Source organism: Brassica rapa, chromosome A10 (assembly GCF_000309985.2).
Source record: "Brassica rapa cultivar Chiifu-401-42 chromosome A10, CAAS_Brap_v3.01, whole genome shotgun sequence".
NCBI lineage: Eukaryota > Viridiplantae > Streptophyta > Magnoliopsida > Brassicales > Brassicaceae > Brassica > Brassica rapa.
In genome coordinates, this window is record NC_024804.2 from 15,405,061 (window position 1) to 15,427,186 (window position 22,126).

The window sequence follows — 22,126 nt, forward strand, 5'->3', positions numbered from 1 at the left end:
CTTATGTTGTTATATTATATTTATTTTGTGTATATAGAATCTATATATAATGCTAGTGTAATAAAGAAAGAACATTATTTTTTTGTAACTTCAAAAAGATACATTATTACAATTTAAAATGAATCAAAATTGAATAAAATGGTAATTAAATATTTGTAAATCTAATTGTTTAGTTGGATTCTCATGAAAAAAAATCGATTGGTTAAACAAATGTTTCAAAATTTGTTGTGGTATTGTTTTGTCTATAAATTATAAAATTTATTGAATTAATATATTTAATTATTGCATCCTTAAATAATATTTTATTAAGACATTAGAAAAATATGTTTTGAGTTGTTTTGTCAAATTGTACAAAAATCTATGCTTTTTCATATTTGTAACTTCAAAAAGATACATTATGATAATTTGAAATTAATCAAAATTGAATAAAATGGTAATTAAATATTTGTAAATCTAATTATTTTTTTTTATCTTGTTTAGTTGGATTCTCATGAAAAAAAATCGATAGGTTAAACAAATGTTTCAAAATTTGTTGTGTTATTGTTTTGTCTATAAATTACAAAATTTATTGAATTAATATATTTAATTATTGCACCCTTAAATAATATTTTATTAAGACATTAGAAAAGTATGTTATGAGTTGTTTTGTCAAAATTTTACAAAAATCTATGCTTTTTCATATTTGTCACGAAAATTTATATGTTAAACTTACTTTTACAAAATTCTTAACTTTGTCACGAAAACAAAAATCTATGCTTTTTCATATTTGTCAACGTTCTCACACTTTCTAAGAATATATTAGGTTAGTCACTTACTTATTTTTTTTTTACAAAACAAACTATCGGAGTCTTGAAAGTTAAATTCATATTATTGTAAATGTACATAAGAGTTTGTGATTATATACTTAGTGGTTCTTGTATATGTATCCAAGAAAGTTTCAATGGCTTAGTGGTAACTGTCCTATATATATATCATACTAACCCGGGTTCGATTCTCACCTTCGCATTGTTTTTTTATTTTTTACGAAAAATAAATGAGATGACATGGCAATTTCGGGTTCTCTGATTGGTTGATTTTTCTATCCTATGTGGACATCCTCTCCATGGCTTATATCCCCTTTTAGTATAGTATAGATTGCACGTGACCACTAATCAGATTATTTGAGTTAATTAATTATTAGATTGATCCCATCGAGCTAAAATATACTGTCACATTCCATATTTTGCAGTAGTTTTTTTTTTTTTTTTTTGAACTTAATATTTTGCAGTAGTTCCAATGATTCTTGGCCTCCTTGGGCTTTCATAAGTAGCCATTATACATACATACTGTATACACACGTTAAAAAATGAGACTAACCGGTGAATAGTAATGTTCAGAAAACAGATCTAAAGAAACAGTCAATTAAGCTGTTTAAAATCGGTTTCGATTTATGTTAAGGAATGATATATTACAAATTTTATAAAAATCCGAGTAATTATTGTGCGAAAGTTTAATTACTTCTGTCGCTGAAGCCTAAATATAACATCTTTGGAAAAGAGATAAAAACCAAAAAAAAGAAAAGAAAAAAAGAAGAAGAAGAAGATGGTCTACTAAAAGCAGTTAAATCAAAAGTGATGTCTCTCTATCAAGCTCAATGTCTCTCTATTTATAACAGCACTTCACTTCCATTCCCAAACAACACTCATCATCTTTAGACAGAAGCAAAACAACAACAAAAAAAAAACTTTCTCCCTTTACTCATCTTTAGCCAAAACCCTAAAAGAAACCTCCTTTTGGAAAAAACCCATTTCTTCATTATCATGTCAACCTCCAAAACCCTAAATCATAATAAACCCTGTGGAACATCGCAAACTCAAATGGTTTTTTCTGTAATCCACCAAAACACAACCAACACAACGACCACCACAACTGCCACAACCGGCGAGAGAAGAGGCCGGAGATCAAAGCAAGCAGAGCCAGGGAGATTCTTAGGAGTCAGGAGACGTCCATGGGGTCGTTACGCAGCAGAGATCAGAGATCCAACCACCAAGGAACGTCACTGGCTCGGCACTTTCGACACTGCTCACGAAGCCGCTCTTGCCTACGATAGAGCAGCTCTCTCGATGAGAGGCACTCAAGGTCGAACTAACTTCGTCTACACTCCAACTGATGTTCACACTATCCTCACAAACCCTAATCTTCACTCTCTCATCGTCTCTCCTTATAATAACCAATCTTTCTTACCAAACTCTTCTCCTCAGTTTGTCATTGATCACCTTCCTCATTATCAAAAATATCAGCAACCTAAACATACTCTCCCCCAAGCCGTCTCACCCGTCGCTTCTTTCAAAACGCCTGTTCGTCATCAAAACGCAGATACTCAAGCGTTTGGTAATAGTCCTCAGAACTCGTCTTCTAACGGCTCGCTATCTTCTTCACTAGACGAGGAAAGCAACTTCTTCTCGCTAGAAGGAACTAACTCCAGTACCAACTCGGGTTACTTGGACTGCATTGTCCCACACCACTGCCTTAAACCACCTGCGGAAACCACAACCATCCAAAACCAAACCGGAGCAGGTTTCACAACTCCGGCAAGCAAGGCCTTTGAGTCACCCGGAGGGTTTAGTAGTAGTTACTTCGATGATGGTGATATGCTGATGATGAATCGTCATGAGTTTGGTTCTTGTGATCTCTCTGCCATGGTCTCTAACTATGGTGCTGGTGCTTCAATGTCAATGGAAGATTACGCTATAATGGAGCCTCAAGATTTCTCTTCTCCTATCGCTGCTTTTGGTGATGTTACAGACACAGGCTTCTACTCACTCTATTAGAACATTCTTTTTGATATTTCTGTTTTTAAGTAATAATATAAACGTTATTCCATGGTCATTTTGATTTTTGTCGTTGACAATATGTTATCTACTTAATTATATATTATGCTTATTGTATCATGCACCATAAGGTTACCTTACCATGAAGTTTTTATTTTCTTTCTTCTTTATTTTGTATGATTTTTTTAATATCATGGTTTTGACTAGCAAACGGTGTTAATGCGAGTTATATTATAGATCACTTTTGTTCGATGCTACTTCCAACACACTCATTATGAAATATTATAAGTGGTGTGTATAATATAATGAAATCAAATGTCTTACTCAAAACATATACTCCCACCGTATCCGTTTCATAATAGATGATGTTTTGAAGAGTTATTGATGTTTCAAAATACATGATGTTTGATATTTTTTAATTAGTTTAAAGTTCATTGAAAACTGTGTGACCAATGATGTTTTATAGTATTTTTGATAATTGACTGAATTAAATTTATTTTATATTTTTAGTGTGTATTTTCTAGAAAAATGTGTATGTTTTAATTCTTGTGCATTCATCCAAAACATCAACTATTTTGGATCAGAGGGAAAGGGAGTATTTGACTAGACGTGAATAACTGAGATATGTAAATTATTTTGACAGGATTATTAGATTAGTTGCAGAAACTCAAGTATCCATAGTTTTGAACTTTTGATGCTCGGTTATTGTGAACGTTTATGACAATTGTAAATTTGGCATTAGTTTGAATTTTAATATAAGATATATATATATATATATATTTAATATAAGAGATATATATATACATGGTTATGCGAAAAATATTAAGATTAGAGACGCTGGAGATTTGGCATCAAATTTTGCATTTTAATTTAATAATATTAGGGAAAGTGAGATGGACTTTTAGTGAAGTAGCATGATGGTGTTTTACATGTGTTCTGGTCATGAGTTGTTTGGTCTTTGATTGCACAGTCACTGTTTCATGTCTCCCTTCTTTTGCATCTTTTGTCAACAACTCAACATCACAACTCTTTCTGTCTTTAAAAAACATCTGGTTAAGGTTTTTGTCTTTGTTTCATAGAACTCAATTAGTCCCCTTTCCAGTGTTGATTAACTTCACTTTACTTAATAAAACTATCAGATCCAATCAAAGCTGTCATACAGATCAAACATAGATACACACGCACATGTGTATATGTATATATATATATATATATATATAAAATGTGTCAATGTGCCATGGAGTTCATATATGATGCTTTAGAATTTGTTTGGCGCCAAAGAAAATAACTTGCAAACAACTATGTATTCTAAAACATTTATAATGCCAATCGGAAGTTATATATTTAAAATATAAGGAGTACGTATCATTATAATCGCCATAATTTGTGAAGTCTACCATAATATAAGAGCGATATCTTTAGACAGCCTTTAAAAATGGTAGATTATCTAATTGCCAAACTGAGAGATAAATCATTTAATGATTAGTAGTTTATGGGTTGTTGAAAGATTTTGTTGTGATGTTTCATTGACCAAACTCATGATTATGATTTTTCAGTTGTTTGAGTAAAACTAGACGCAATGAACAAACCGCACATGCACATGTTATATCACCGACATAAATAACCAAGTACGAGAATTACTGACTTCTACTTCCACATTAACAGTGTTTTTTACTTTTTTTTTACACACCCTACTTCTTTTCATAGCATGATCAGAGTCGTACGGATCGAGTGTAGAACAAGAAGAACGAAAATAGAAACGTGACACCGAAACCTGTTATATATTTTCTGTTCCTCTTCTTGTTGCTGCTCCCAAACCATTTAGAATCGGATTGTTTCAAGACTATTGCGTTTACTATTTAACATTTTGTTTACATTTAGAAATTAAAAGTCTTTTGCCAAACCCTTTCTTTTTGAGCAAGTAAAGGGTTGACTGAAACATTATACATGTATCTTCTCTTGAAAATAACAAGGGTTTTACTTAATAACTTCACCTTTTAAAAAAAACGTAATTAAAAAGAAAAATCGGATTCTCGATCAAATCCCATTTTCCATAACCTTTTTCCTTAAGAAACAAAGGATTTTCAGGCCATTTTATTAACAATTGTTTTCGAAATGTTTGAACAGAAAAAAGAAAAGAAAAAAAGATAGATGGCCGTATGAAGGAATCATATGAACATGGTAAGAGAGACATAAGAGGAAAGACATAACACATAAAACTAGAGCTGCTTTCGTCTCTCTCTCCTTCTGCTTCTTGGTGTTGTCTGTCTCTACCCAAAAAACGAATCTTTTCCCTTTTTATGTTCCTGAGTTCATGAAAGTTTGATGAAAAGAAGATAGAGAAAAAAAGAGAGAGATGATAACCTAAGAAGAATAGAGAGAGATTCTCTTCTCTTCTCTCCTTTGAGTTTTGTCTCTTTAACTTGAAGCCTTAACCTCATCCTCAATGCTAGCCGAGTCACCATTTTTGGTCTCAGCAACAGGCTCAGACTCGCTCACACCCCCGGTCATAGAAGAAGAAACTCCAGCGGACACAGTTTCCGAGCCACCACTTGTAGTGGTTTTTGGTTTAACGGAGCTCGAAGAGTGAAGCTCTGTGCGTTGGTCAGACGTCGATGATGATGACGCAGCTAATGTGCCGAGCGATGAGGATCCTGGAGGGTAAGTGAGCGAAGAAGCAGACGTGCTGTAGCTTAGTGAAGAAGAGCCCATGGAGTGGTCAAATTTGCAGTCAGGCCCAAACTTACAGATCCCATGTTGCGCAAAGTGGCTGCATGGCGCTGTGCCCTGCAAATGTTCTTAGTATTAACTTTCTGTTCTAAGATGCATTGTACATTGTTATAAGATGTATTATTGTACAGGAAAAAGAATGAAATTTCAAAAAATAAACTTACGTCTGAATAAAACTTTCAAATCAAATCAAGAAACAGAGTTCTTCTACACGGAACATATTATTAATTCATAACAATAAACTCTATAACGTTGAGTTCATGACAATTTCATGACAATTCTTTTCATAACTCAAGGCGTAAAAGCTGAAATAGTCAATGAGTGAGACTTACAGGACGAAGTGGGAGGCCAATATTGCTGAGATTAACTCCTTTTGGTGGTGCTGCTTCAAGAGGGTGATGGAATCTGCAAGAGGCTCCAAATTTACAGTCTCCGGTTCTCATAAAGTACTGACAGTCTGGTTCTCCAGGTCTCTGAGGAAAAGATTGCTCCTTATTTGAAGATAGGCTCGTTTGATAAGCAGGCGCCAAAGGAACAGAGCTTGATCCCATAGAGGGTTGACTCCCAGGGGAAGCCTAAACAAAATTAAACTGAGACTTTGTTAAAAGATTAAGAGGTAAGGAAGAAAGTAGGATCGGTTTGGAACGTTACCTGGTAAGGGTTCCAGCCCGGGTATGGAACCATACCGGGAGGAGGAAGAACCATTTGGCTGTAAGTACCGTAAGGGCTTTGAACATAGGAGCCTGGTAAAAGCTGTGGTCTTGCTACAAAAACACCTGACTGAGACTGTAACGATGGATAAATAGCTGAACCAGTTGATAACTGCTGCTGGTGAGATGGCGGTTGTGCACCAGGAGGAAGGGGATGGTGAAACCGACAGGTGGAACCGAATTTACAATGACCGGTTCTCATGTAATAGGAGCATTCTTTCTCACCCTGCAAGGAAAAAACCATTGAGAGATCAATACACGTACACCACCAAAAGAAACAAAGACAAAAACCAGAGAAGATAGAAAAAACAAACCGGGCGTAATGGGAATCCCATGTAGTTTAATGAGACAGTAACAGAATCTCCTCCTCTTTGTCTAGGATGGTGATACTTGCAAGAAGCACCGAACTTACATGTTCCCGTTCTCATAAAATGCTGTTCAAATAAAAAAAACATAAAAAGTGAGAGACTTTGGCTACACTAAATCACTAAGCATTGCTAGAATCGATAAAAAAACCTGACACACGGGTTGTCCCATTCTCTCTGGAAACTCTCCAGGTTCTGTTCTGAGACCTCCCAAGACCTAAAAGAATAAAAACATCTAGTTAAGAGCTTCCAAGCAAACTACATGTGTCAGTGTTAGATCATATAGATACAACTATGCATCTGTGATCAAAAAGGTAGTAACTTTATCAAAAACTCAAGACAGTAAAAAACAGAGAGAGAGGCAGAGAGATTATTACCGGTACACGGTTTGGTGGGTGATTGAACCGACACCTGGAACCGTACCCGCAAACACCGGTACGTAAGTAATAAATACAATCAGGCTCATCGGGACGCTCCGGGAATGATTCACCTCCACCGCCTCGCAGCCCTAACCGCCACATCGAACCTACACAAAAAACCGCATTTTGAAAAACAACGATCGCAAAACGCTAAATCGCAACGTTATACCTTCTAAACCGGTTTCGGTTCCGGGAGGTGATGGATCCGCCCGTGGCCCTTCTTCGCCGACGCGACCGTACCGCTCCATCGTTTATCTCCCTAACCTCTCTCTGTCTCGAGCAATGTTGAGCTCCGTTCAAATGGGAGTGTCGGGGAAGGGATTTTCTTCTTCTTTTGTTTGTTTGGAGAAGGAAGAAAAGGACAAAGAAGCACGGATCGTGGTTTGGTTCTGTCTGAACACCACTCTCTCTCAGTCGCTCGCTTGATCTCTCTCTCTCTCTCTCTCTGCTTAAAGTTGTTAAATTCAGTTTTTGTTTTCGTCTGTGCCGATATTTTTGGTTTTAATTCGTAATGAATTATTTATTATTATTTTAATTTAATTTTATTTGGAAGGGGGATGGAGGGGGGAAGAAGGTGTTGATCTTTCTTTATGCGTGGGTCGCCTTTTTGTGGGTGTTTTGCCGGTGGTGGTTAATATACGCGCCAAACCTATACTAGATGACTTCTCTTTCTTTATTATTATTGCTTTCTATTCTTGATATTTTCTATTTTTATCAATTATTGATTTTGATTTACTGTGAAATTATACCTTCAAAATGAAACACTTGAAATAATATGTGGATATGTTTTTTTTAAAAAATACCCTAGGATAGCATTAATTTTTTTTTATCAGCTATCAAAGGGTAATCAAAATATGTTTCATTAAAAAAGTAAAAAATATTTATACCCTCATAACTAGCTGAATCAGGTATTTTGAACATTATTATGGATTGATTTTTTAGCTTTTTAATGTAGGTATTTTATATATTTACAATGAATTAGAAATGATGCTAGTGAAACTTTTGCATATAAAATCCAGATGGATTATAGGTAAAAATTTAGATTAATTATCGATGTAAATAGAAAATCGAATATTTTATCAACTAACTAAGGCATTGAAAGTGATTACTGATTAGAATGAACTTCTACCAATGTTTGGATGGTGGGGTTCAAAATTTGACTTTGATCTACAAAACAATGAGTTTACAAACTTGTGTACTTAGCTCTTGAAACAAAAACACCACACACACAAAGTCACATATAGATATATTGACACAAATGTTATGAAATATATAGTCTATCCAAATGCAATATCTTACTATATACTTATAAAAAAAAATATCTTACTATAGAAATCTTTTTAAAATGGGAAATGGTAGTTTGGAAATTGTAATGGTTGGGAAAACAAAAGTCAAATAAATTAAACTCTGTCGGTTCAAGTTGCAAATATAGCAAGAAGACAATTTCTTTGTCAAAAGCAACGTATGTCTTATTAATCTTTTTTTTATAACAAAATATCTTATTTAATATTTGATGCTAACATTTTGTTTTCTCAACCAATCTGCTAGTTGTTTTGTAAACTTACCTATGGGTCGCTATTCGCTACTACACTGCTCGAGCATATTAGAGTTATATTTTTTGTGCTAATGTTGATTACGACTTGTCCACCTTATATTCTTAGTTTGATATATTATCTACGGTTAACATTTTTGACTAGCTGTGTCGAGTATGGCCATATACAAAACAGTTTTTTCGTAAATGTAATATTTTAACTGTAAACATTATAAACAAGAATTAATTCTTTGTTAATTAAGAAATTCCCAAACAAAACCACTCGTCGTCTTTCTAGACTCGAAAGTAACCTTTGATAATATCTTTGATAATATCAAAGAATTAATTCTCTAAAAAGGTTACCAAAAAAAAGTAACCTTTGATAATATCTTTGTTATTGGACGTAAATCTTCCTCTCACGAGGATATTAAACTGAGAGGAAGAAGATTCAAATTCCAGAGAAGATAACCACGCCGTCACCATTAGATTACACTCGCTTTGTTTCAAAGATATGAACATAATTATTCTCTAAAAAAAAGATATGAATATAACTATAACCATTAAACAAATTATATCTATAAGATATGAATATAACTATAACCATTAAACAAATTATATCTATCTGCATGCGGAAACTATAAAAGCAATAGAACACAATTAAATATTAAAGACAACCGAGAAAGAGAAACCAATATTACTAACCGGGGCTTCTAGCTCTAGTGGTAAAGGGCTTACAGCTGTGAGTACCGCCACCTGGATTCGAATCCCGGCCACTGGGAAATTAACATTTCGGCATCGCCAGGGACAGAGGATCGACATGTGGCAACACGTGACTAGTCTGGATCACTTCTGTGAGGCCAGGATACCTCTGTATAATTCAAAAAAAAGAAACCAATATTACCATTTAATAAATGTTTGGTTTTTTACCGTGTTTTTAAAACCGGACAAAACCGATAGTTAAATTGGATTCGACCATGAACCGGATACATAGCCGGTTTGGATCTAATAACTGGTTCGATCCTAAACCGATTACATAGTCGGACGATTGGATTTCAGAGTTATTAAACTGATATAAATTATTAGCATAAAACTAGTTTATATTTACAATATTTTATATTTTAAAATTATTTATATTTTTACTTATGTATCATATTTACTAATATTATTTCTAAATTTATATATTAAAATGTATTAAAACAGATTATTGAACAAGGTTTAATCCAATCATATTGAACCATGATCCAAAATTTTTTTAGTTTATCTTTTCGTCTGGGTTTAAAAACACTGGTTTTTGATATTCGTTGACAAACATAGATTTCCTTTCCGAAATCATGAATGCAGATAAGGAAACTCGTTATCTCTTGGCGCCTCGAGCTGATTTACACTTTGTCATGATTTTGACATGAGCTTGTATAGAGGGAAAACAATACTTACAAATGAAAACTATAAAAGTATATAAAAGAATACAAAAACAACTTGTTTTATTTGCACAAACAAAAATTGACGTGGTGAGAAGGAGATTGCGGAAAGTATTTGTCTTGCACGCTCACGCAAAGAGTGTGAATCGCAGTCAACACCTCCACGAAACGTTTAAAGAGTCACTTCACACTACGAAGTATATAGCATTATTACCACTTCTGATAAATATATGGAATCGTAAATTTAATGCGTTGGGTGAATTATTACAAAGGTCATCATCATAGTATAAGTTAAATGTGTCAAACAGGATTCAAGTTTTTGGGATTCTTTCACCAGCCATCGTAATAGCCTGAGTTTCTATTTTACATTTTGTTTTGTGGGCGACAAGTTGAGCCAAAGTTGGATGAAATTTCTCTAGCATTTCGAATACCATCATTACGTTATGTTTTTATCGTCGTTTTCGTTTTGGTTGCCTTATAAAGCGCGTGAAGTTAAACCCCGTAAAAAGGACACGTGAGGATTTGCGTTCGGACCACTTAAAAATGTGACACTGTATAATCGATGATTCGAGCCACTCACAAAAGAGCGAAGATCAGTTAGTTAAGTGAGGCAGTGTTATTTTCTTTTGTCGCCAAGTGAGGCATTTATTATATAAACTTATAAAGCATGGTGAAGTTTTTGACTTGGAGAAGTATTGGCCACATGTGAGCAGCTTTTTGGAGATTGTGTTATTCTCCCAACCATACCATCTTTTCGACCATTAACATTCGTATCCTTATCTACCAAATGTCGGCGAGGGTCATTTTTTCCTTGTTTTCATTTCTAATACTTCTTCTCTTGTTTTTCTAATACAAAAAATTGTTTGAAATTTGAGCTCGGACCATGCTATATATGATGAATAGTTTTCACAAATATACGAACGATCAAATTAATTGAATAATATTATAATCAATTAATTTGACTAGTTAGCTGCTAAATCTCATTAGATTTGATCCATGAATTGTAAAGCGACGACATGAAAGAGATTGATAATCATCACGTAGACAATAAAATATGATCAAATCTTAGAAAATCATAGAAATTAGTAACTTAAAAGTTTTCGTACTATATTGAGTCTCATCTTGTCCCTTGGAAGTAGTACAAACACCTAACCCAATAAATAATAATCTCTGTTACATATACTGTTCCTGCAAATGAACTAGACCGGACCATCACTAATCATGATCTAAGAGGCTAAAAACAAAATCAATTCAACTTCAACCAAAATACAAATTTCAGATTCACGAAGCTATTTGAATTCAACTCACAAATAGCTCCAGTCTAAACTTTATCAAATATATGACCAGTAATATATAGCCCAAAAAGGGGCACTAAAGCTTCAACTTCTTGTTGGGTCTCTTCAACTTGGCATCTTCATCGACTGTGATCTGCTCCTTTCATAAAAGTTTACCCCACACAGATATGAGTGACGGAATCCAGAAAGCAACAGACTTTATAAAAATTGTGTGGGGAGAACGAAAAGCAAGCCGAAAGATGAGGTAAGGACAAAGGGTGCGAGGGAGATAACCTTGTGCTTTTTGTTTTTCTTCTTCTTTTTCTTCTTTTTCTTTTTGCTTAGCTTAGTGTTCTCTATCTTATCGTCATCAGAAGACACCTAAAACATGACGGAAGAAGGCGTACGTAAGAACTGGTCAGTAGAATATATTCTCAAAGATAGTAGAAAGAATCAGGTACCTCAACGTCTACAAAGGAGACAACGTGTTGGATTCTTCTTCCTGAACTTGAAGTCCTACCTGAGATCAGTAGAGGATCATAAAAGATTATGCCTTCACATTCGATACTCTTACCAGAGCCTTAAGAAAACTCGTTCTGCCACATATCTATTCCCCAATAACATTAACGTTGTGCATTATTTTACACGGCATTGGCTTGGATAAAAGCAAATCTCTCTATGCTAGCGTGCTATGTTGTTTGCACCGAACATCTAGGAATAACATTATTCTAACGTTCGAAGTGAGCTAAACTTAGTCCACAGTTACAATGTGACTTATAGTGTGGAACCACATTCAGGCAAGCAGTCATTATGCATTTCATCTCAGGAATGCCAAACTACATACTATGCTTTCCAAACTCTTTCAAAGCGACTATGAAATTATGGAAAGCCAAAGGAATGCATCAATGCACAATATTTATTTGCAACGATTTAGTGAAGTTTCAATACCACATACATCCTGCTCTAACATAACCTTTGAAACACAATTATACCCAAACATATAAGATTTCCTGATGGATGCCACCCATAGTTTCTACTACATTATTCCACTTTTCATAGTTTTTCAGCATTGAAGGGAGAGAGTTGGGCTTGGTACCAATTATCTTAACTAGAACTGAGCTACAATTTCAGAAGAGCTTGTTCATATCCTAGCTCTCAAAGCTAATGTCCAACCAAAATACTAGAAAATCTACAATACCAGATAAGAAACAGAAGTGATCCTCCTTTTATTTAACGCGGACAGAGAACAAACAAAAGCAAATTACCGAAAATAATTACAGTAACACCTTCATTACCAGTAACTTGCACTACCAGTAAGCTAGTTACAATATAGTCCTGCATTAGACTCAACAAGAACACCTTATCAGTACGTCAACAGATTATGCACAGCAACCTCAGCTCTCAGCTAATGCTGAGCTATCAACCGTGACTATAATCAACTAACAAACTCTTCAAGGCTAATAATTAAATGGTCCTCTACTACACTAACAAGGAGCCTTACATTGCCATCTTCCAAATGCTATACACCTCTCTAAACAAACTAATCCCTTTTCGTTCCAATTCCAAAACTTTCAAACATACACCGTCAAAGAGTCTTGTCTTAATGTAGCACTCACTCGAAATAATGTGTCTGGAGTTTTTGACAGCCAACTCGATAAGATCAGGATCAATGGAAGACAACACATTAGGATCTTGCAGCTTCCTTTCTAGAAACTTGGCTAAAGCCGCCGCTTTGTTCGTCTTCATTGGTCCACCTGGATGAGCTAACACATGAAAGTCGGAACTTCAAATCGATAAGAAGAAAAAGCTTTGAGGAGTGATAAAGAACCTGGGCAGCTGAGAGCGAGAAGAGGAAGGAAGAGAAGTAAGCGGTGCGAATTTGCTTCCTCTGAGAGCTCTCTTCTCATCTTCCGTCAACTCCTCCATGCCTCCTCCTCCTCCTCCCATTAAACCGATCAGAAACTTTCAAATATTTGACAAACCGAAATCATACCGGACTATTAAACCGATATTGAACCAATTATGGAGTAATAATTAATATGGCGGTAACCGACTAAAACGCGGCGTTTTGAAGGGGAGGAATTAAAGGAAACGCGGCGTGCTTGGCCGCGTTTGATTTGAGAAGGTCGCCGAGGTTTGGTCGATCTTTCCTACAGAAAAAAAAAATATTGACGTCTCTCTCTCTTCAGATCGGAATCTCATCGACAGGAATAAGAATGCGAGGAAGATACTGAGAAAAATAAAGGATGCGAGGTGAAGTTTGCTTCGATTGCCTCCAGCAACGGATCAAGTCAGACTTCTCCGATCAGATCGTCTTCTCTTACGGCCTCTCCGATTCTCCGCTTCCTTTCGGATCCTCCGCCGTCGTTAAGGTAGTTCAGTATGCACAATATGTATGTAGATATCGATGGTGGGAGTATTGGAATTTGAAGCTGATTCGAGTGGTGATTTTGTGTAGGTTTCTGACTCTAGCGAGGAGGGAGTTTCTGCTTCTGATTTTGATTCTAGTTCATCTCAGTTCGTTTTGGAGTATCTCCGCAAGGAAGAACATGGTTGCTTAGTCAATTACGTGTATGTTCAATCTTTTTCTCCTTGGGCTAAATAGTTGGATCTTCTCCTATTCGTGATTTTGAGTGAACTTCCTTTTTCTGTAGTGAAGGACTTGGGAATTCAAACGATGATGTTGACTGTGATGAGAATTTGATTTGTTCACACTTTAAGGCTACGAACGGCAGAGAGTTAGGCTTAGGCACAGAGGACATCTCTTGCGAGTCTTCAGGTAGTTTTCCAAGCAGGAGAGCGTTGGCTGCACTTTTACCAATTGCTCAGATTAGCAAATGTTGTTCTGCCTCTCATCTTCAAAAGCTTGCTTTTAGTTTCCTTTCTGAGTGCCCGGAAGATTATATTTTAGCCTCTCTAAATCGCCTGATTGGTGGAGAGTCATCTGCACAAGAAACTGAAAGTTTCCTTCGTCTTCTTGGGTTACCGTTGTTAGAGGAGGAAAGCGATCTTCCAGGTCTCAGGCATCCAAATCTGTCACCGGTCTTGGGGGTTCTGACATCATCTGATTGTTTGGTCTCAGTGCTCCCCAAACCCCCGTTTACATTGGAAAACATTCTCTACTACAGTCCTAATGCTTTAAAGTCAGAGTGGCACAGAAGTTTTATTGTATATCAGCTGTTGTCTGCGCTAGCTCACTTGCATGGGTTGGGGATCCCCCATGGGGATATTCGTCCATCAAACATTTTCTTGTCTGAATCGTTGTGGAGTTGGTTAAAGATCTATAGCAAGCCTGATTTAGGATCTGGAGATGCCAATTCATCTGCCTCAAGAAAAAGTTTGTGTGTAGAGGGTTGCTATTATTCTGGCCTTTATGCTGATCTTAAAATTTCTTCACATCTGGACTGGCAGACTATCTTTGATAAATGGTGGAAGGGAGAGGCTAGCAATTTTGAGTATTTACTCTTCTTAAACAAACTAGCAGGCCGAAGGTGGGGAGACCACACATTTCATCCAGTAATGCCATGGGTCATAGATTTCAGCAAAAAACCTGAAAAAGATAGTGACTCAGGCTGGCGGGATTTAAGGAAAAGCAAATGGAGATTGGCAAAAGGAGATGAGCAGTTAGATTTTACCTATTCGACATTTGAGATTCCGCATCATGTTTCAGATGAATGTCTGTCTGAGCTGGCTGTTTGCAGCTACAAAGCTAGGAGACTGCCACTGAGCGTCCTGCGTAAGGCAGTTCGATCTGTGTACGAGCCTAATGAGTATCCCTCTGATATGCAAAGGCTTTATGATTGGACCCCTGACGAGTGCATCCCTGAGTTTTACTGCGATTCCCGCATCTTCTGCTCTCTTCATCCTAGTATGTCTGATTTGGCTGTACCTCCATGGGCAAGCAGCCCCGAGGAGTTCATTAGATTGCATCGAGATGCTCTGGAAAGCCCCCATGTTTCATCTCGATTACATCATTGGATTGATATTACTTTTGGTTACAAAATGTCGGGCCAGGCTGCTATTACTGCAAAGAATGTTATGCTGTCTTCATCTGAGCCAGCTGTACCAAGGTCGGTTGGACGCCGTCAGCTTTTTTTCCGGCCTCACCCGGTGCGCCTGCGTTTTTCCCGCGAGAAGGAACAAAGTAGAAATGAACAAGAAATGCATACGTTTCATGGCTTTGGGGTGGACAACAAGAGATCCGTCATCCTCGAAGCTGATGAGTATTTGGAAGAAACTGAAGAGGCATCTGCATTTTCTGAACATGCATCACATCTAAGTCCTCAATATCACCTTTATCAAAACTTGGATGAGTCTCCTTTGCATGAATCTTCTAGTGAGAACACGAACAAAGCTGATACTAGTCTTTCTGGAACTTCAAGAAACAAAGGCGTACCATCCGATATATGTTTGAATTATCTTCTGGAGCATATAGACGTGCGAGACGAAGTTTCTATAGAACCTCAGGAGTTGTTACTATGGCGGCAAGATTTCTGCCTAGGAAAGGCCATCGCAGAGGATATTTTCTCTATTGGCTGTGTCTTGGCGGAACTTTATTTGATGAGGCCGCTATTTAACTCGGTGTCTCTGGCTACTTATTTAGAAGGTGGTGACTTACCTGAATTAATCAAGGAACTTCCTCCTCTTACTAAAGTACTTGTTGAAGCTTGCATTGAACGAGATTGGCGAAGGTATATTGTCTCACCTTTTTTTGGTAAACCCTAGTCATCTTTGATACTCCACTGGCTTTATGACTCTCTGTGTGCTACATGCTGATAAAAAATGTAGTAACACGTTTTCTCCTTTTTAGATGTGTGACTGACTCTTTACTTTCTCTTCCTTTCGAAAAATTTAGGAGGCCGTCAGCAAAGAGTCTTTTGAACTCTCCGTATTTCTCAGCCACAGTGAAGTCAGCTTACTTGTTTGCTGCTCCACTTCACCTTTTGGCCAAAGGTGGAACACGCTTGTATTATGCTGCTAGTTTTGCCAAACAGGGGGCCTTAAAAGCAATGGGATCATTTGTGGCAGAGATGTGTGCTGCGTACTGCTTGCCACTGGTGACGACACTTCTATCTGACAACGAGTGTGAATGGGCTTATGTACTTATCAAAGAATTCACAAAATATTTGACACCAGTGGCTGTGCAAAGACTTGTCTTGCCTTCTATCCAGAAGATCTTATTGGTACGTATAGTTTGTTGGTTACCAATGGAATCTGTTAATGTACTTACAATATCAGCTTACTGTTAATTTCAGTTATTGTCTCCTGACGTAGTATAATATGCTTAGACGACAGGTTACTCGCATTTGAAAGTTTCTCTTCTTCAAGATTCGTTTGTGAGGGAACTATGGACTCGAATTGGAAAGAGAGTATACCTTGAAATGATTCATCCACTAGTCATATCAAACTTGTATAATTCTCCGGACAAGATTTCGGCTTCTGCAGCTTCTGTGCTGCTGATTGGTTCCAGCGAAGAGCTTGGCGCCCCTGTTACAGTCCATCAGGTGAGACAAGATTTCCTGTTCTTGTCAAAATTATTTTTAATATACCTTTCATCTGGTATGCTGTGTTTCAGAAATTCTGATTTGGATGCTGACTTTTCCCTCAATACAGACTATACTGCCTCTGATTAATTACTTCGGAAAAGGAATACGTACTGATGGGATTGAGGTGCTGGTTAGAATTGGTACACTCTATCTGTTGGTTTAAGCAACTTAGCCTCTACATAGAAGTTTCATATTAGCCAAGTGATTGTTATGTTGTAACGTTTCAGGGAGACTGTTGGGCGTGAACTACATTGTCAAACAAATGATGCCATTGCTTGAACATGTTGTTTGCTTCTGTATCGATCTTTCTTCTATGAAAAAACCAGAGCCTGTCCATAGTTGGTGTTCTTTAGCACTGACTGATTGCCTAATCACACTCGATGGTCTAGTTGCTCTTATACCAGACGAGTTGCTCATACATGAACTAACCAAAGTATGTGATAAAAAAGTTCAATCTCCTATCCTTATTGTAGTTTTATGTTAACCGCTTAACTTTTCGTCTGTCGTGGTTTGTCTATCATCATATAGGGTCGGTTGTGCCTACACGTAAGAGTACTTATGCAGAAAAACCTAGAGTTGCGAGTCCTTCAGGTACTCTTGATATTCTTTCTCTGTTCTTCTATTTTCTTTATTAGTACCTTTGAGGGAGGTGTGAAGGATAATCCAAAAACTGATATTTAGCTAAATTTTTAAGGGCTCTCTTGTAGTATTATTTATATTGGTATTTCCGCTGCGAGGCATGCACCAATGCCTAATTTATAAAAGGATCTATCAGTACCTCTTTTCTGCTTGTTGCAGTTATATGAAATGTCTTTTAACATTTGATTTTCTTTTCAATGTTGTTTTCTTCGATGTTTCAGTTTGCTGCAACTTCCCTGATGTCAATTTGCCAGCGGATTGGACAAGAGTTGACTGCATTGCATGTTCTACCGCAGTTGAAGGAGCTTTTCGATGAATTTGCTTTCTCTGAGAAGAGTACTGATGTATCTGACTCTTTAAACTGGAAGATCAGAACTACAGAAAGAAATTCCCATCCAGAATCTCCAATCAAAAGCCGTATGGATCTTGTGTGCGTGTTTCACCTGTACATCGGTAAATAACTTTTGTGTGATTCCATTTTATGTCCTAACACTGTAGGAATGACAGGTTGCTTCTGTATCCTTCTTTCGCCTCACTTCTTGGTATGGAGAAATTACGTCAGGGCTGTCCAACCTGGCTACTACTCGAGCAATATCTGCTAAAGCATCATAACTGGAAGGTATCCTTTCTTCATATATGTTCTTCTGGTTTTTGTTGCAATAATATCTGATATATAATAGTCATTTATCACTGAATCTATTGTGTATCAGTGGGAATACACAGGACGATCCTCTCGATATAATATGGAAACCAAGCCTGTGCTAAGCAAGGGCCCTGCGTCTAAGCACACTCCTAAGACATTGCTTAATGGATCTGGACGGGTAGTTCCCCAGTCGCAGGGCTTAAGAAACTCCAATCACTTAAAACCTCATATACATGACCCAGTTGAAGGACAAGAAGAAGTCTTAAGCCCTTTGGTGCATGAACCCTGGTCATGGTTTCCTAGTCCAGTAGCTTGTTGGGATGGACTTGACATTGGACGTTTTGGAAACCCCAAAGATGAGCAACGATGGAAAATTAGAGCATCTGTTTTGTCTTCAGCTCATGCCCATCGCGGAGCTCTAAGATCTTTAGTGGTTTCTGAAGATGAGTGTACAGTTTTCACCTCAGGTATTGATCCAGGGTTCAAGGGAAGTGTTCAGAAGTGGGAACTAGCAAGCTTAAGCTGTGTCTCTGGTTATCATGCCCATGAAGAGGTTGGTTCCTTGGCTTACTAAAGCTTACCTTCAGCGCCAATTTATTCAAAATAGAAAGCATCTAACTTTTTTGTTGTATATTTTAGGTTGTTAATGACATCAGTATTTTATCTTCCACCGGAAAGATAGCATCTTGTGACGGAACAATACATGTGTGGAACAGCCAAACCGGGAAACTAATACATTTGTTCTCCGAGTCACCTGCGGATCAAGATCAAGATCAAGCTTCCTCATATCTGTCATCAAACAATAATTCCAATCAGTCTAATAGACATGTGTCACATGGGTTATCAAATGGGATATTCGATGGAAACATGTATACATGTATGCATTATTTAGAGTACATGGATCAGCTTGTTGTCGGAACCGGATCCGGAGCCCTCAGGTAAAACAGTATCCACTGTACAAAATCATAACATTTAAGCATTAGAGATAATATGCAATTATTTCCACTGTACAATTCAGGTTTATCGATTTAGCAAGAGGCCAGAAGCTTCAACTTTGGAGTGGAGAATCTTTTGAATCTGGGTCTACTTCCCTCGTATCTGCTCTTTGTTCAGGAGGATCTCATACTAAACAAGGAGACGGAGCATCAGTATCACCATCTTGGATTGCAGCTGGTTTTAGTTCTGGCCAGTGTAAGCTATTTGACTTGAGGAAAGGTGGGGTTATTTCCTCCTGGAGAGCTCATGACGGATATGTGACCAAGGTGAACTAAGTTCTCATTCCTCCCAAAACGATATAAGTTCCTAAAACCAATATGGCTTTTTCTCATCTACGAACGTTGTCTTCATTCTTGCAGTTAGCGGCACCTGAGAGCCATTTACTTGTGTCCAGCTCTCTTGACAAAACCCTACGTATCTGGGACTTGAGGAAGTGAGCAAAACAGTCATCACAGTTTTTTTTTTGTAAGTTTACATGTAATAACAACGGTTTTGTTTTTTGTGGTAAAACAGGAGCTGGACACCAGAGCCTTTTGTTGTTAAAGGACACAACGACGGTGTTTCAGGTTTCTCCATCTGGGGCAAAGACGTTATCTCCATCTCAAGAAACAACATTGGGGTTTTCTCACTGTCAAAGTCTCAAGACGAGGTAGTTTCTCACTCCTTATCGAGATTTTCACGTTAATGAGTTAAAACCAAACACGCGTTGATCAATTTTGCTACATTGCCTGAACAAATATTAGAAATTATAGAATTCCTGGTGAAATCAAGATAAATTATGTGAGGATGATATGTTTTGTTCAATTGTCAGGACGAGCAGCAGCAGCAGCAGCGGATTATACCACAGAAACTGTATATGGCGGAAAAGGGAGGAAGAGTGAGGTCGGACTTATCGACCATTTGTGTTTTACCATTCTCCAGGTTGTTCATCGTTGGAGCACATGATGGTTACTTGAGAATCTGTTGTTGAATGAAACTACAATGCGAAATATATATTTACCATATAATGTTTTTTTACAAATTATGTTGCCTCTGTAATTTTTTTTTTGTCTTCAAGGAGACGAAGAGTGTACTGGTTTGTCTATACGGTGTATGTTATCTTCTCTGTTTTTACAAGAGAAACTGTTTGTAGTTCTTCTCTGCTAACAAAAACAAACAGTTTTTCTTCTTATTTTGGATTTTGGCCATTGTAAGACTACATTAAACTATAATCAATCAATTTATCGTATTAAACTAAAAGCTAACTAGTGATAAATTTGATTAAGGGGCTAGACATCAATTGAATTGGTCCCTTCTAAGAACTTAGTAAGTAAAGTCAATGAGACGACGATTTTTGAAACAGTGATTGAAAGTTGAAACACATCAACTTGAACGAGCACAAACGATGAACTGTGAAGAGAACTATATAAAAGCGTGGAACATCTGTAACAATGAAATTTCCATGTAAAAGAAAGAACAAAAATTTAACAGAAAAAGAAAGTTGCAATATCAGACGACTTTAACATAGAACTCTGTCTTCACAGAGCTTTCATCAACACATAAAAAGAATAAATCTTCGAGTCCTTACTCCATTTTCAAAGCTCAAACTCATCGTCTCTAAGCGCCAAAGCAGCAGCTTCTTCTTCATCATCATCAACAGCAAAGTACTCATTCTTCTCCTCAGGCCTAAACATATAAAACATAATCACATAGAACACCAAACTCACAATCTCCTCCGCCGCAAAGCTCACCCACTGGTACTTATACGCCGCAATCGTCTTCAACGCAAACACCACAATCCTCGTGAAGTAAAGATACCCAATAACAACAATATAAAACTGCCTAAACAACGTCAGCTTCGACAAGTTCCTCGCAGCTTTCCCATCCGTCTTCGACGTCTCCCTCAAGGCCCGAATCGACCATACGATAGGGAAGATAATCGCACAGCAGCAAATTATATCAACCAACAAAAACACTTGGTTCCACGTCACCCAATCTTTAATAAAAGGTCCAGTCTCACCGATCACAATCGAAGCAATGTTCGCTAGCACCTGAAGCGGGATCACAATGATCAACACATTCTTCTCCTTCTCCTGCAAAAACGGCTTCAAGAACGACCATCCCGTTCCGATCAAGATAATCACAGTGAAAAGCAAAACAACGCGAATGAACTGGAAGATGTAGAAGAGTATATCCCATCCATGAGGCGTCCCCGTGATCTTCACGTAATGCTTATCCTCCGCCGCGCAGATCAGATTCAACGATTTGATTAAAAGCAGCCCCGCCATGAGAAGATGGATCCGGTGTACCATTCTCTTATTCGTCCAGCAGGTATAGCTCCAGTAACCTAAAAACGCCACGTAGCAGAGGAAGAAGAAGGAGTAGAGAGACGGCAGCTGAGTAGCTCCCGCGGGGAGATAGTCCTTAGATCCGTTGGGATCTTTGTTATACATCTCCGTGCGAACCGCCATGGAGACCTTCGTCTCGGGGACGCAGTTCGCGAAGAAGAGAGAGTACTCGTTCGGGGAAGTCACCGGGTACGAGTGGTTGAACCGCGAGTTCGGCGGAGGGGAGAGATCTCGGAACGTGAAGAGGTGCGTGACGTAGTGGGAATCGAGGACGCAGAATCGAGCGTTCTGCTGCATCTCGAGGAGGACCTGGAGGAGGGACTCTTCCGAGAGGAGGAAGAATCCGAGGCGCGACGGGTCGGGGTTCGGATCCGAGGAGGTGGAGACGACGGAGACCGAGGAGACGGAGACCGTGACGTGGCCGGTGTGTGTGAATCCGAATTTTTCGAAGAGGATCATGGGGCGGGCGTCGTCGGAGATTACGAGGGATTTGATCTCGGCTGTGGAAGGTGGGATCGCGGCGAGGAGCGCGACGGAGAAGAGGAGGATGGCGATTGCAGGGGGCATTTTCGTCATTGTTGTGGTTGAGAGACAGAGAGGCGTGTGGGATCGGGATCGTATAACCGTCGGCGAGTTTTGATTTTTCGAGTTATATAGTCTTCAGTCTATCTCAGATCTGACACAAATGTATGCGTCATTTTAATTATACTTTCCAACT

At 37.8% G+C, this 22,126-nt stretch overlaps 5 protein-coding genes across 10 annotated transcripts; 2 read left to right on the top strand and 3 right to left on the bottom strand.

Annotated features, from left to right (window-relative positions):
- Nucleotides 1–987: 987 nt before the first annotated feature.
- Nucleotides 988–5,024, top strand: LOC103845824 (ethylene-responsive transcription factor ERF086). The gene has a single exon (XM_033281552.1). It carries the CDS (start codon nt 1,800–1,802, stop codon nt 2,808–2,810), a length of 1,011 nt encoding a protein of 336 aa, XP_033137443.1. The 5' UTR covers nt 988–1,799; the 3' UTR covers nt 2,811–5,024.
- Nucleotides 4,877–7,527, bottom strand: LOC103845825 (zinc finger CCCH domain-containing protein 58). The gene is made up of 7 exons (XM_009122715.3): nt 7,204–7,527; nt 6,993–7,141; nt 6,767–6,832; nt 6,565–6,684; nt 6,192–6,476; nt 5,873–6,115; nt 4,877–5,597 (listed from the first exon to the last, which is right to left on the bottom strand). The coding sequence occupies exons 1-7, from the start codon at nt 7,280–7,282 to the stop codon at nt 5,229–5,231; spliced, it is 1,311 nt and encodes a 436-aa protein (XP_009120963.1). The 5' UTR covers nt 7,283–7,527; the 3' UTR covers nt 4,877–5,228.
- Nucleotides 7,528–11,119: 3,592 nt separating this feature from the next.
- On the bottom strand, nt 11,120–13,282 carry LOC103846208. 6 transcript variants are annotated; one of them, XM_033281556.1, is made up of 5 exons: nt 13,086–13,232; nt 12,874–13,040; nt 11,719–11,777; nt 11,552–11,638; nt 11,120–11,411 (listed from the first exon to the last, which is right to left on the bottom strand). In XM_033281556.1, the coding sequence occupies exons 1-5, from the start codon at nt 13,202–13,204 to the stop codon at nt 11,355–11,357; spliced, it is 489 nt and encodes a 162-aa protein (XP_033137447.1). In that variant the 5' UTR covers nt 13,205–13,232; the 3' UTR covers nt 11,120–11,354. The 6 variants fall into 6 exon arrangements, with proteins under 6 accessions (XP_033137447.1, XP_033137446.1, XP_033137448.1 ...); XM_033281555.1 differs by having other exon boundaries at nt 11,120–11,417; XM_033281557.1 differs by having other exon boundaries at nt 11,211–11,638; nt 11,719–11,773; nt 12,870–13,011; nt 13,086–13,282.
- A 28-nt stretch (nt 13,283–13,310) lies between these two features.
- Nucleotides 13,311–20,252, top strand: LOC103845826 (protein GFS12). Its single transcript, XM_009122716.3, has 16 exons — nt 13,311–13,629; nt 13,716–13,828; nt 13,912–15,948; nt 16,113–16,440; nt 16,546–16,761; nt 16,871–16,943; nt 17,031–17,236; nt 17,332–17,394; nt 17,664–17,872; nt 17,950–18,061; nt 18,153–18,638; nt 18,725–19,023; nt 19,104–19,347; nt 19,441–19,514; nt 19,595–19,730; nt 19,893–20,252. Exons 1-16 carry the CDS (start codon nt 13,504–13,506, stop codon nt 20,049–20,051), a joined length of 4,881 nt encoding a protein of 1,626 aa, XP_009120964.2. The 5' UTR covers nt 13,311–13,503; the 3' UTR covers nt 20,052–20,252.
- A 216-nt stretch (nt 20,253–20,468) lies between these two features.
- On the bottom strand, nt 20,469–22,126 carry LOC103845827 (protein CANDIDATE G-PROTEIN COUPLED RECEPTOR 7). Its single transcript, XM_009122717.3, has one exon. The coding sequence runs from the start codon at nt 21,982–21,984 to the stop codon at nt 20,656–20,658; it is 1,329 nt and encodes a 442-aa protein (XP_009120965.3). The 5' UTR covers nt 21,985–22,126; the 3' UTR covers nt 20,469–20,655.

Bases quoted from the DNA above. Each gene is read 5' to 3' on its own strand.
- LOC103845824 (XM_033281552.1), top strand. From the start codon at position 1,800: ATGTCAACCTCCAAAACCCTAAATCATAATAAACCCTGTGGAACATCG.
- LOC103845825 (XM_009122715.3), bottom strand. From the start codon at position 7,282: ATGGAGCGGTACGGTCGCGTCGGCGAAGAAGGGCCACGGGCGGATCCA. The intron at 6,833-6,992 runs GTAATAATCTCT...TTATTCTTTTAG, and splicing joins ACCCACCAAACCGTGTACCG to GTCTTGGGAGGTCTCAGAAC. The intron at 6,685-6,766 runs GTTTTTTTATCG...TTATTTGAACAG, and splicing joins TGGGACAACCCGTGTGTCAG to CATTTTATGAGAACGGGAAC.
- LOC103846208 (XM_033281553.1), bottom strand. From the start codon at position 13,204: ATGGGAGGAGGAGGAGGAGGCATGGAGGAGTTGACGGAAGATGAGAAG. The intron at 11,778-12,873 runs GTGAGTGCTACA...TACTGATCTCAG, and splicing joins CTCCAGACACATTATTTCGA to GTAGGACTTCAAGTTCAGGA. The intron at 11,639-11,718 runs GTACCTGATTCT...GTCATGTTTTAG, and splicing joins TCTCCTTTGTAGACGTTGAG to GTGTCTTCTGATGACGATAA.
- LOC103845826 (XM_009122716.3), top strand. From the start codon at position 13,504: ATGCGAGGTGAAGTTTGCTTCGATTGCCTCCAGCAACGGATCAAGTCA. The intron at 16,762-16,870 runs GTGAGACAAGAT...CCCTCAATACAG, and splicing joins CCCCTGTTACAGTCCATCAG to ACTATACTGCCTCTGATTAA. The intron at 17,873-17,949 runs GTGCGTGTTTCA...TAGGAATGACAG, and splicing joins AAAAGCCGTATGGATCTTGT to GTTGCTTCTGTATCCTTCTT.
- LOC103845827 (XM_009122717.3), bottom strand. From the start codon at position 21,984: ATGACGAAAATGCCCCCTGCAATCGCCATCCTCCTCTTCTCCGTCGCG.